This window comes from Trichophyton verrucosum (assembly GCF_000151505.1).
Source record: "Trichophyton verrucosum HKI 0517 chromosome Unknown contig00111_1.f1.exp, whole genome shotgun sequence".
Taxonomy (NCBI): domain Eukaryota; kingdom Fungi; phylum Ascomycota; class Eurotiomycetes; order Onygenales; family Arthrodermataceae; genus Trichophyton; species Trichophyton verrucosum.
The window spans coordinates 69,823-83,232 of record NW_003315564.1 but is presented as its reverse complement, the minus strand read 5'-3'; the positions used below and the strand labels follow the sequence as shown (position 1 = coordinate 83,232).

The following is a 13,410-nucleotide window of genomic DNA, read 5'->3' as shown; positions in this document are numbered from 1 at the left end:
ACGCCGGGACAGGAATACACCATGAACCAGGTCTGTCTCTCTCTCGCACTCTCTTTCTGTTCCTCTGGTTCTCTCTCGTCTTCGTCCTGTCCTCTTTTTTTTAATAATCTCCTCCGGTGGTTTCGAGGTGGCAGCCGTTCGTTCGGCGGGCGGGAAGGCTGTATACGAGACAAGCGCAGCAGCGAACTAACTATCGGACGGGACAGCCTCGTCTTTTTTTCGAGAGCGGAGAAGAAGAAGAAGAAGAAGGAAGAAGAAGAAGCAGATGCAGATGCAGGATACAGGCGGAGGGCTCCGGGCGAGGGCAGTCCTGTGCACTTTATAAGTATTATGAATAAATAAAATAAAATTATATCCTCGAGCAAGGTGGAAAGGATGGTTCGGGCGTTGCTGGAGCCGTCAAAGTAGCGTTCCCAAGGGTCTGCGAAATGCGATGCGATGATGGATGGGGGATGGGGCCGGCCGGACAAGCCCCAGGGATTTGCAGCAGCAGCAGCAGAAGAATAAGAATAAGAAGAGTAAGAGAAGCAGCGGAAAAAGAAAAGAGCCTGAAGAAGCAGAAGAAGCAAAAAAAAGAGAGAGAGAGAGAGAGAGAGGGAGGGAGAGAGGGAAAAGCAAAGAGCGCGCTGATGGAGAGTCGACTCTTGAGGGTTTGGGCCCGTTCAAGGTTTGTTTGGCCTGGGATGGTTGCAGTTGATGATATTATACTTACTTATGGATGTTTATGTTGTTAGTATGGAGTATGGAGTATGGATGGATGGCAGCAAGATGGAGCAGGAGACGTTGCGAGAGTGCGCCTCGGAGGCTCCCCAGGGCGTCGAAGGAGGTCGATGTATCAGCTAGATCTCAGCTCTACTCCGTACAGAGGGAGTTGAAGCTGTGCAGGCATCAACAGGTAGTTATGTATCAACAGGTATTCAGTCAGTACTTGCGAGTTACTTCTACTTCACTACAGAGCAGACGCCACCAGCTATCTCTCTCTCTCTCCCTCTATCTCTCTACCTCTCTCATCTTGACATCTTGACATCACCACCAGCCAGCCAGCAACAGTGGAGGAGCACTAGCAGCGACGACATGTATTATGATCCTCTCTATCGTATTATCGCAGCCCCGGCTCTGCCCAGCAAAAAACGTGGCCGGCCTCCCCACGCCCTGCATGGGGGACCCCCCCTTCGTTTCTCCCCCTTCCTCCGGCACCCAGCGCAGGGAGAGAGAGAGGGAGAGGGAGGGAGAGGGAGGGAGAGAGAGGGAGAGTGACGGGAGCAGGGCAGGATGGCAACGGCTAGCAGATTAAAGGGAACGATGGCGTGGTTTGGCACGCGGCCCGCTCGTCTTCGATAGCGCCATCTCGTCGTTTTCCCAGACCAAGAGAGACAGAGAGAGAGAGAGCTTCGATATAATAAGGCTATAGTTGAGCAGACATTAAGGACGAGGGTCCGGATGCAGAGCAAAACAGAGAGCCCTTTCGATACGATGACCAAGGGCCCCGTCCGGATGCAGCCCCCGGCTCATCCTCTGTCTCCTCTTTGGCTGTCCCTGTCCGGCCAGGCTGTTCTGGTGCCGTTGCAAGCGTTGCAACTTGGGTCCCTCTCTCTCTCTCGCTGTCTCGCTGTCTCTCTCGGGTTCCTTACGGGCAGTTTCTGCTGGCTGCTGCAGGTGCTGGGACCCCCCCCCCCCCTGGCGAGCTTGCTCAGAAGGAGAAGTGAAACGATGCATCTGTTTCATCGCCCACTCTCTTCTACACTACTCGTACTACGAAAGAACGGGCAGATACGCTGGTCCGCGGTCGGTTCGGCCGTTCTTCTTCTCTTCCTCTCTCTCTCGCTCTCGCTCTCTCGCTCTTGATCCTTATTTCCGGTGGCGTTGAAATACTAGTAGCCTAGTAGTCGAATCACGTCCACCCGACTGGCCCATCCATTAGTTCTTATTATTACCTTCTTCCCTCCCTCGTCCTGCTGTCTGGTGCAAGAGAATATATCCTCGGTATCCTCGGTTTTTCTCTCTCGAGAGAGGGACAGAGATCTGCTACCTCAAGCCAGTGTTACTCCTAACTAACTACCTGCTAGCGCAAAGGCTAGCCCTCCCGTCGAATTAAGAAAAGCCAATTATTATTGATTAAAATTAGCGACGGTTTTCTGCAACCTTTTTCTTCCTTGTTGCTTTTTTTCTCTTTTCTTCTTCTCCCTTTTCGCCCGTCCTTCGATCGTGTCTCTGGCGAAGGAGAGTTGAGTTGACATGATAAGCATCTTTGAAAGCCGGAGCTTGAACGTTGTCCAGGTCCATGACCCCTGAGAGCAGGAGGGGGAAGGGAATTCCCCTGAACCTCAACCTCCATCATCTCCGAAGCCTGTCTCATCACATCGCTTGCCCTTTTGCAACAGACCAGCTAGGGCAAGTGTAAGTATATTACATATTGCCTCGAGAGAGAGAGAGAGGCGGAGGAGCACGGATGGTGCGGCCGGCTCGCTGGGCTTGGGCTGGCTGGTCCATGGCTTATGGAGGACGCGCTGCTTGTTTGGATGGAGCAACTATGTCCTGCAAGTCTCAAGGTTCGGTGGAGCTGGGCCAGGGAGGGAGGGCTGGAGATGTCGTTCTCCTTCTCTTTTCTCACCACTACTAAGTACTACTCACTCTTGGTGAGAGACGAGGGTCGAGAGTGGAGTTTTGCCTTCTGGCTGGCAGGAAGGGAGGCTCAGAGCTTAGCCAGTCCGATGGACGGTTGACATACATCAAACTATACCTCCTGCGCATCGTCATCGTCATCATCATCATCATCATCATCATGGTTAATATATCATATCGTGCCATTGTATCGATTATGATCGAGAAACGAAAACGAAGAAACTAATACATCCATGTCCTTCGTCACTCACCCGTTCTTCCTTTTTCCCCTATCCCCTTCCTTGCCCATCTTTCTTCTTCTGCCTTCTTCCCCAGCTCACAACACAACACAACCCGTCGGCGTCTGTCGTGTGACGGAATCAAGGACCCTTTTCGTATCCTTATTATTATTTTTTTCTTATGCTTTAGATGTCTGCATATCTCCAGAGAGATCTTCGATCACTAACGACGCACCTCACAGACAACCGCGGAATTTATCACCGTAAAGAGCCATTTCTCCTTTTAAGCATGCTTTTTCGCCATCGCTTTCTCAGGAAAATGGCTTTTTGCTTGACAGATACAAGACATTCCAAGGCTATTCTTGACTTCCATTGTGCATCTTTCCGCGTGTTCTGCTTCACATGGAAGCTGATGGGTTCGAGGTTTATGCTGTGTATCCTTGGTATGCTTCCCTTGCATACGAACACAAAAAGTCTGATGGGCCGGACGATACCCCCCCCCCTCCCCCAAGTTGGGTACATGGCTTGTATCCAGCATCCAGGACCTCGGTGAGGTATACTCCATTTCTATACATCAAGTTCACGTTTCCACGGAACGGAGCCGCGTCTATCTTCTTGGTTTGTTTGGCTGCAGGCCCAACTTGAGAGGTCACCTCCTTAGGAACCTGCCAACTCTACTAACTACTCTGCCTCCCCCCCCAAAGAAACAACGTCAGAGAAATAAACAGATAACGAAGTGGGAAAAAGCAAAGTAATGAAAGGGAAGAAAAGAAAAAGAAACGAAAAAGCATATAATATATCTCAAAATGGGCTTTTTATTTTACTTTTATTTTTGTTTTCTTGCGCAGGTGGCAATCCCCGTGCAGATCAATTTATCCCTTTCATACTTTTTGCTTCGTTTTTTTTTTTTTTCCAACCTGTCTCTCCACCGAACTCATCTAAAATGGGGGCTCGGGAGGCCAGCTGGGAGAAGATCTCTTGCTCTCCATCCAACTCCTCCCCCCTCCATAAACATAGCTGAAGGTTACGGTTGCGGGACGATAGCCCGCCAATACATGAACAGGACAGGGGATGATATCTGCTCGTTTCTTCCATATAACAACAAATACCCGCATGTGACTACGCCTCTTCACTACCCCCCAGTGCCCGGCCAGAGGGGGCAAGAAAGCCATCCAACAGGACTTCCATTTGCAAATTCTGGTTCAATGCATACAAAGTACCTCGTAAATCGGGGTCTTAGCAGTTGTGCTAAGACAAACGGTGTACTACTAGATATCTGGCCTGCTTAGCAAGGTTTTAAGGCGGCCTGAGGTTATAATCACCCAAGATAACCCATTCTATGCTTAACGGATAGTCCTTTTTTTTTCTTTCTCTAGCTCTTTCGTCCCTGCAGTGCAATAAGGAAAAGGAATACTCCGTACTACCTGGTTAGAATCAATCAGATTTTGAATGAGCAATATACATCGTTAATCGCCGAACCCGCTTATGGCGCCTATTCCACTATACGGCTCGCATCTCATGGGACATGCTTGCCCCCCTAGGCCCTCAGCTTATATGGCTGGCAAGTGTTAACTCCCAGAACCAAATAATAAGGCAAGGCACAAGAGCCAGATCCTTACTATCCCTGGTTCTCACAATATGAAGAGCGTCACTCTTGAGAGAATATCTTTGAGGTAGATGGATCAATGGGTCCCATTACTGTATTGTATCAATGTTGCTAGACCTTTGTATTATCCCAACCTTTGTAGATTTTGACCAAGGGTCTGTTTGTGGGTTTGGCTTGATTTATACCGCGCACTAGAAGTTCTCTTGAAGCTACGGAGTACTGCCATGAAGATTTCCCGCTGGGTGTTTCAATTCTATCACGAAATATACGAGTACACTGACTCAAAGGATCGATAAAAGGCAAGACCTCGTTGATCCAGTGGTTCATGTCAACAGTCTGTATAAGTATACTTCCACCGGCAATTACGCAGTACGTATTATATCTTGGCCCTTCCAATTATCCCCTGGATGTACTCCATACATAGTTGAACAAACCTGACGTGTGTGGAAAGACGATCGAAACGAAACTCCCGGTAACTAAACTTTGTGGCGAAGCTTCCAGTATAAGAATAAGCCCCGAAGGTGTGTACCTGGCGGTTAATCGAGCATCTGAAGGTGGCTGAGGTGCTCTATCGGTGTTGTATGCAGAGCATGCAGTACCAAGTCCTCATAATACGGAGTACGGTGGCTGCAAAGTGAATCCGGGATGGGGGTTGAATATCGCCTAGATAGCTTCAATTAATAATTATGGAGAAAGGAGAGTTGATATTCAACGCCCCAAAGCAGGGATTAAAATGATATTGGTAGAAAACACGACATTCACACCTTCTCCATCAGAAGTAACTATTTTGGCGATGGAACGTATATGCACAGAAGGCGTCGAAGGCGTCCTTCGATTTACGAGTATTTTACTTCTGGCTAACTACGGAGTAGCTATTTAAGGCAATATTCCAGAATTGTCCTAAGCATATGTATATTTGCTTTTAAAGCCACACGGCGTTGTTGCCAAATAGGCTAGATAACCAACTAACTAGTCAACTAACTTTGTGGAGAGAGAGGCGTGTACGATATGCGATCCCGATGGAGGAGGTCAACGCATTGCGATTGGCAAAGCCCAGAAAGCATGATATCGGCCCGCGAGGCACCAAGAGGGCTTGGAGCCGCCAGCCCATTCGATAGTATTCTTTTAGACACCTTTTGCCTTTTCGTACTATAGCCCCTTCGGCCCAAATCGACGAACAACTCTGTTCGTCCCGTTGCACGGGCACCTTTGGTGACTTTTTTCTTGTCTTGCCTCTTCCCGTTGTCTTGGTCTTGGTGACTGTTTCTTCTTTTCATTTTGCCTTTGCTGACGACCAATTAGCTGTCCAATGCACCGTCTGGTGGTGGCGCTGGCGACATCAAAGGGTCTTGTGAATTTCCCGGATTGGCTGTAGTAAACTCAAAGAGGAGGTGTCTCTGTTCGGCACAAGAGGATCAGATAACGTCCTGTGGCACATCGAGTATGCATGCTCTGAAACGTCATCCTGCTAACCGATAGTTGGCTATACGATTACGACAAGGAGTGCTCGTTCTCTTCTCTGAGTGAGGAATTCTCGTTAATTCGCGACCACCCTTTCTTTGGCTGCTCTTCTAATCAGTGTTGATCGAACGCCTTGCTTCCTGCCCAAATCCTCCCCTTGTCGGCATCTTGGTACCCAAGACGAACGATAATCTTCGCTCAGGCTACCTTTTTTACTCACCAGTGCTTTGACATCTCAAAGTAAGATTTTTTTTTTTTTTTTTTTTTTTTTTCAAAACAGCTGGCGAAAGAAGGGATAGGGGTGTGAAGATGTTCAAGCCTTCGTTTCGGTAAAAAGGGGACGCCATTCTGTCTTTAGCTTCAGATCTGTCTAGACTCTGAAAAGGATCAGGGTTAAGGTCCCAAGGGAATGCACGGATTCGATTCCATCTGCCTGAAAGATATTTGTGCTGGCAAGGCTTCAGCGCTGACTCCCTTTCTTCCGCAGCTTTCCACCGGGTATAACCATCTCATTCCTTGGAAGATTTTTCGGCAGCGGAGCATATATTATGTAAAAATTACTCGCAATTACGGCTCACAACCTTGTATCGGCGTTCGTTGCAGGGCACAAGAAGGTTGAACCGGGGTTATGATGGTCAAAAACTCTGTCAAACCCCGCGCTGGAGGCGAGGATCTGGGGGAGAGTGAAGGAGCTTCTCGGCTAACCTGTGGGTGCTGGAGGCGTAATATGATGGGTGGGCATTGTTTACTCTCCGCTTCACGAAACATTCATCAACCACGTCAACCATGCAAGGACTAGAGCGAGATTTTTCCGCTACTCAAATCATTCTCACATGGTAGTTGAGCCACCAGAAGCGCCCATATTGAGATCGAGGCATAGTAGGGATGATCAAGATGAAGGATAATGCAATCAACCTTCAATGCAATATCTGCGCAGGAACCCATCGCTTCAACCTTCAGCAAGGAAGTAAAGGGGAGAAGACGGTAGTTCAGCCTGGACCGCATGAACATCATGTGATTATTTAACGACTTATGATCTAGCTGCAGTCTGACGATTGTTGGGTATCAGATAGAGAGTCCGTCTTAGTCTTGCATACCGAGAGTCCACTGCTGAGTCTCGTGTGGCTTTATGATGGGCAATTTCTGTGTCGGCTCTTTCCAGACGAGTTCGAAAGTATCATTCTCCCTGTTTTTCTGAAAAGAGGCCTAGGAGTACAAATATATGGAGACAATTCTGAATTTTACCCTGGAATAATCTGGGAATCAGTGCGGTGTACGGAGTAGGAGTAGTCGCCTAGTGTTTATCATGGAATGGATGTTAGCGTAGCTTAGGTAAATTTGGGAAGGTTCAACACGTCAAGGAAGATTGTTTAGGGAAATATTGGACAGACTAGCTAATGAATACATCAGCTAGCGCAGACAAACCTGAAAGCTGTGACGGAATTCTACCGGTTGGATGACGATTTTAGGGACGGCTGTTGCTAAAGTACATAGACAAAGGAAGTCTGTGCTGCCGTCCATCTGGATAAAGCATATTCGGGTATTATTCGATGTATACCTAGCAGTAGGAGACGGGAAGTGATGGAGCGTGGCTGATCTATGTCAAAACTTTGCGGCTTAGGTATCAATAGTCATCCTTATCAATGACCAGACGAAGATCGAGGGCTTGTATAGTTTCTACGAGAATCGCACCGGGTTCGTCTGATCTACCTTAACTTCCAAAGCACTTGACCCGATCTCCATGTGTTTGTCACAGGTCTTCGTGTTGTCAAACCTGTTTTTGGCCACAGAGTGGTCTTTGAGATCGTCATAAGAATAGTGCGGTACCCTTCCGAGGTCACTGTGACCATGTCAGCTAGAGACCTGAGCTCCCTAAATGTTGGGATTTGCGTAGTTGGTCACACGCACAGCCGTGCCGTTTACCATCAGCAAGCTGTCAGGCACAGAGTATTTTGGTTCAATATATGAAACTCGTTTTGATACGACACAGAGATATGTAATGCAATGCATATGCTGCATGCTGAATCATATCCCGGCTCATAGATATTGGGTGTGTAGACATTGCTTATTGGACGGAGCTCTCTCTTAGCCAGCATGATGGGGGATGTAAAGCCAATCGTATCATATGTTGTGGCCAATGCGCAGCTTCACTAGATGACTCTAGCCGTTTCATCGTGGTGATGACCAAAAAGGGTCAAGGTTAAAATGGTACCCGCTACGCACGGTTTCAAAAGCAACATCTCGTCATTCCCGGGAGAAAACGGCAACCAGGTACAAAGGGTATCAAGAAGTCTCTGAGCATAGTTGTGGAGACTGGATTTCTTGAGTGTGTCGCTTGGCAACGCTTCTGGGCCTTCATGAGAGGTCTTGGGGCCAAATACACCGCGTTCCTTACAGGTTGACTCAGATTCCTGCATTTCACAATAGAACATCGTAGGATAATCGGTTTATCTAGCCATCCAAGGAGATACCTGGGTCGCAGTTTATCCTACAAAGGGTAAGGTAGTTTAAGGGTTATCGTGATGTGGTGTGCAGTGTCCTTTTGTCGGGTCCGTCAGAGATAAGAGAGGAACCAGCCTACAAGCACTATTCCCATACTCTATGCGTACAGCCCCCAAGATCATTGATATAGATTATCAACGGGTATTTGATCAATGGGTTTCATAAACTCCTATGTCCCCAGGATAAAGAAATCCCAGGTAGGGGCAGAGCTAGGGGTTTGATCTGCTGTTCAAGTGGGTAGTACGCGAGCTTTCGAGGAGCCGGTCAATTAGACATTGGGCTGCTTACTCATATGAAATTTCGTACAGCTTCTCTTCTTTCCCGTGATGAAAACACTTCAATCATGGGGAAGACATGTAATGCAATGATCCTTCCATTTAGGGAAGCAGTTTATCAGTTAGGGGGCGCATCCGGCCATCCTGACAGAGCTTATCGCAGTATTATCCTCGCAAATCCTGGATCTTCGGCCGTCCATTTCCTGTATTCTTTTTTTTTTTTTTTTTTTTTTTAGCCTGGCGGGGGTTGTTGGAAGGGTAGAGTGGGCTAACAATACTGTGTATACCCCTCCGGAGTACAAGTTGAATATGCCGACTTAAGGCTGCTAGCCTTCAAATTGGCCCCATTTCCCACATCACCCTGCATATTTAAGCGCTGAGGGCGGAAATAGGACAGGGAGCTAGTTGGGTATCTTGACGAAATGACTCTGTAAGCTCCTCAGACCGAAACCGCGTAAACGAGGCATCGCCTTAGCGTAGACCAAGCGGCTTCCTCATATGCAGGTCTAGGGTATTATCCACAAATAGAACTGGCAAGCAAGATAGAGCAAAAAGAAAAAGATCGAAATGACACATAATCAAGGAGGACCTCAGGTATCAGAACTCGATTGCAGGCCGATGCAGGCCAGGCTCAGGATGCAGCAAAGTTGGCGCAGACTCCAGGTGCCTCTGTCTCCCTGAAAAGCAGAGTCACCTCCGAAGAGTATTTTTGGGATGTCGGCAACATAGCTATGTGGTTAGCTTGTCGTCGAAAGTACGCAAATAGTAGTGAAGATGGCAGTGCTCGATCGATCTGTCGTTGTTGTTGCTGGCGGACAGGGATGCTGAGCTTTTTTAGGGTTAGCGACAAGGATGACAAAGCACAGCCTCCAGAATTCTAAATATAGTTCTTCCTCCTCTTTTTTCAACGTCAACTCTTCCTGCAGGGACCGAACTGGCGCAACCCCGTCATGGTGCATTGGTCACGGTGGACTAGTCGGGAGCTCTACGAAGTACTCTGTGCAGGCTGCGCTGTGCCTGCGTCCCTCTGCTCAGTTATTTTGAGAAATGTCGAAAAAAACAAGTGGGAGGAGGAATCCCTGCGGCGTACATTGTTCTGCCCAAGCCTGTTTACTAGGCCCCCTCGAGCCCTCTCCGGCTCACTGATCCGGCTAAATGTTGATGATGCATCTTCAGATATACGGAAACCAACGTTTATATCCTGGGAATAATACCAGCCGACTGGTTGGCCGCCAAATCTGCAAGGAATATGATTATCAATGATGAAAACCGAGCTGCTTTGTTGATAATCTTCCCCACTATCTAGCTGCTTGTCAACTCCGGTCAAGGTTCCTACCTTACTCTCGGCCAATAATACCGGACTTCAATGTACATGCGATAAATTTTAATAGCCGCTTGTTTCATGCAGAGCACTGCAAAGAATATACACCTGGGGCAGCCCCCGTTCCGGGTTCGTCGTGTTCCTCCAATAACTAAGTAGCGGCTGTCTTTGCGGATTGACGAACCGGCCAGCCTTGGGGTGGTAACTGCTACTGCGGCATATACTTTTTTTTAAAAAAAATTCATCATAGGGTGAGTACCGTACTCTGATCTAACATTCCTGGATAGTACCTATTCTACAGGCAGATTCCGCGTTGTATCACCAATATTCAGTGCCTGAAGGAGAACTTGACTGTCAAGTCTTTTCAAGCAACTTCTTGGCTTTTGGTCTACTGATTTGTTTTACTCGCCGTTCAACGGTCTATTGACAGGGGTAGCCTTAAGACCTCCAAGCCCAAGCAAATCACCGCGCCCTCAGCTCCATTAACAATCTAGTGTGATTTTCAATTAATATGATAATATTGTGAATGAGCATGTATCCCGGGTTAACCCCGGCCATATCAAGGGTTTCTCTAGGGAACTAAGAGAGGAACCCTCAACCCCCATTTTCCTCTTTCTTTTTTTTGCTCTTTTTTACTCTGTCACGCCCCCTGGCTGCAGTGGCTGGAATCCCTGTTCCGAATTGAAGCCCGCGGTACGTGTAGAATTTCACTACCGCTGAAAGCCCATTGGACGATGACTCGAGTCTGCTGCTCCAGCCTGTGGGAGATCTTTCAGTGGTTGACAAAGCTTCCAGGATTGCACAGATGCAGCTAAGTATCGGATGGACATGGGTTATATCGCTCGAAGGCTGCAACCCTGTCTTGATCTGAAGGCCTCTCTAGATTTAAGATGGACTTGCTCTCCCAGGAATTCAAGAATCATCATCGCATTCCATCACTGGCTCTTAGCACACTGTTCATCCTTCGCCCTACATCAAGATAGTTGGTCAATCAGGATTGAACAATATTATTGAGTTATTGCATTTTGTACACTTCCTTACCGCCCCCCTTCATCTATTCATAGGCCACCACTGTGACCATGGCATTCTACGAAGCGTTGCCATCACTACCTAACATCAACACTTATGCCTACCCTATCGCCCCGCAGCCATATGAGAGCCCTTCCGAGTCATACTCCGAATCCTCTAGCCCGGATACATATGTAAGTAAGCCCAGCTTTTCATACGAATTACTGTGGCCGCATAGAACAGCTTTAACTGTGTTGTAGCATATGAGACAAAGTGTCAGCCCTTCTGAACCCTCTCCCTACGTGATATCGTACGGGAGCCCTCAGATCCCATTCTATCCAGCACAGGAGAAGATCCCGCTGGAATACATTGACTCCACTTCACTAGACAATGGAGATCAAAGGGAGCGAAGATCAACCCAGAAGGGCCCTGTAACTTCCATGCACTTGGTTAGTCGAAACACATACACTTGCTACATATATACCCATTTTACTAACATACAGCACAGAGACGTCGAGCGCAAAACCGTGCGTCTCAACGGGCATTTAGAGAACGAAAGGAGAAACACGTCAAGGGCCTTGAAAGCCAGCTACAGGCCCTTCATGAGCAGCACCAGAGTCTTCTTCAGTCATACAATTCCCAGGCCAACGAAGTCGAAAGCTTAAGGAAGAAAGTCCAGGAGCTCATGAAATTACCAAATAATGTGCATAATGTGCAATTTACCGATCCTTCCACGTCCCCAGTTTGCACAAGCAGCGCCAGCGCCAGCCAAGGATTCACTACACCAAACAAGTACGAAATGGCTACCTTCCCGGCGAGTTCATACCCAACTCCTACTCCTGAGCCGTACTACGACAAATCAATCCACACTACCGTTGCGTGAGGGCATCAGTGTCTGGCGATAATTGCACTTACTTGGCCACTGTTGATGCAAAGAACTACAGTACCATTATGAGGAGAGAGACTCCCAGCTTACTTAATTTTTACATTCCTTTTTCCTTTCATGGGGCTGGCAATAATACCCAATAGGAATAATTTCACTTCTTCCACTCCTTTACTGCCTGTGCCACGGTTTCATTATCTATCTTTCATACACTCCTTACCAACTAATTTTGACTCCTATATGTCTGGCACCTTAATGTTGGAACTCCCTGGACTGAGTTCTCTTTCCCGAAAGCTAAGCTTAATTGAATTTTTCTATTTTGTTATCCTCCTCTGCGTTTTTCTGGTGCCTTTGTGTTTTCACCAATCGAAGGGGGAAGAAATTGCTAGACAGTTACTGTATATAATACAAGTCAAGTGTCCATCACAAAGACTCTGTCAAACTGCCCATGGGAGCTTGACATAATATATAAGCAGGTTTAATTTTCACACAATTTCATTCGCCACATTGTGGGCTAGGATAGGAAAATCTGCATTGCAGGTCTAGTAGTATCCTATGTGCCAGAATTCTGTTGCTTCTTGGCCACAACTGCAAGTTGTCGGCCGTATCCATAACAATGTAGTTGGAGAACAGCTGCAAGTAGCCGCCAACATTTCTTTGCAGGAAGTGATATAATCGTCATGACCAGGGATGATATGTACTGTGATTTGAAAGTCGTGGGGACATCCTCTGGTAATTGCGTTTTGGATGGTACCCCAGGCTAAGGTATCCAGATGTAAACTGTAGTATGCATCCCCAGCCAATAGTATATCCCAGTACAAATTGCGGTTGTTGGATATGTTACGAGTCCGATGACATGGTAACAACTAACATCCTAGAGAATTTAAAGGGAAAGAAAATTCTGCTTAATGTTAGCAAATAAACGGCCCAGACTCGGATACCTCAAGCGGACCAGGAAGTGTTAGAGATATCGTATACGTATAACGACTGCACATGCCGTCATTCTAGATCTGCCTGCACCTTCAGCAGCAAGAGGCGAGGGTCCTGCTTATGTGCTACGCCGCTTCGTCGTAATTCTTTTTGTGTCAGTTGACGAAAAGCACCAAATCGCACAAGCAAGGCTAGATGATGATGCTCAGGATACATGCACTTCGTCTAATATGTGAGTTTTTCTCTATCCGCCAGAACTACCATCTCCAGGATAGAATGATCAAGAGCTTCCGTATAGTTACCTGTAAGCAGTGCAGGGTCTCACAGTCATATGTACGGGAAGCGGGAAGCACCTGTACGTATCAGGGAACAGGTTCAATTTTGGCCCCCCCCCAGCTTCCACCATGGTCCCCGTGACCTCCAGGCTAGGGATGGGATTATCACGACATGGGGTATAAGGCCACAGGACCAACGCCAATTATTCCTTGCTTATCCCGGGGCTTCGAGGGGTGTATCCTGTTCCATCCCGCTCGCCTTGTCCTTGTTGATGCGGGTGCTGATGGGTGAAGTTTCACCGACCGTTT

General features: G+C 47.6%; 4 protein-coding genes across 4 annotated transcripts; 3 read left to right on the top strand and 1 right to left on the bottom strand.

Moving 5' to 3' along the window:
• Positions 1-21: 21 nt before the first annotated feature.
• TRV_01338 (uncharacterized protein) lies at positions 22-342 on the top strand (the record flags this gene model as incomplete). The annotated part of the gene is made up of 1 exon (XM_003024461.1): positions 22-342. The coding sequence occupies one exon, from the start codon at positions 22-24 to the stop codon at positions 340-342; it is 321 nt and encodes a 106-aa protein (XP_003024507.1).
• Positions 343-445: 103 nt separating this feature from the next.
• Positions 446-1,257, top strand: TRV_01337 (uncharacterized protein; the record flags this gene model as incomplete). The annotated part of the gene is made up of 2 exons (XM_003024460.1): positions 446-667; positions 844-1,257. 2 exons carry the CDS (start codon positions 446-448, stop codon positions 1,255-1,257), a joined length of 636 nt encoding a protein of 211 aa, XP_003024506.1.
• An 864-nt stretch (positions 1,258-2,121) lies between these two features.
• On the bottom strand, positions 2,122-2,283 carry TRV_01336 (uncharacterized protein; the record flags this gene model as incomplete). The annotated part of the gene is made up of 1 exon (XM_003024459.1): positions 2,122-2,283. The coding sequence occupies one exon, from the start codon at positions 2,281-2,283 to the stop codon at positions 2,122-2,124; it is 162 nt and encodes a 53-aa protein (XP_003024505.1).
• An 8,801-nt stretch (positions 2,284-11,084) lies between these two features.
• Positions 11,085-11,896, top strand: TRV_01335 (uncharacterized protein; the record flags this gene model as incomplete). The annotated part of the gene is made up of 3 exons (XM_003024458.1): positions 11,085-11,207; positions 11,274-11,462; positions 11,522-11,896. The coding sequence occupies 3 exons, from the start codon at positions 11,085-11,087 to the stop codon at positions 11,894-11,896; spliced, it is 687 nt and encodes a 228-aa protein (XP_003024504.1).
• Positions 11,897-13,410: the final 1,514 nt, after the last annotated feature.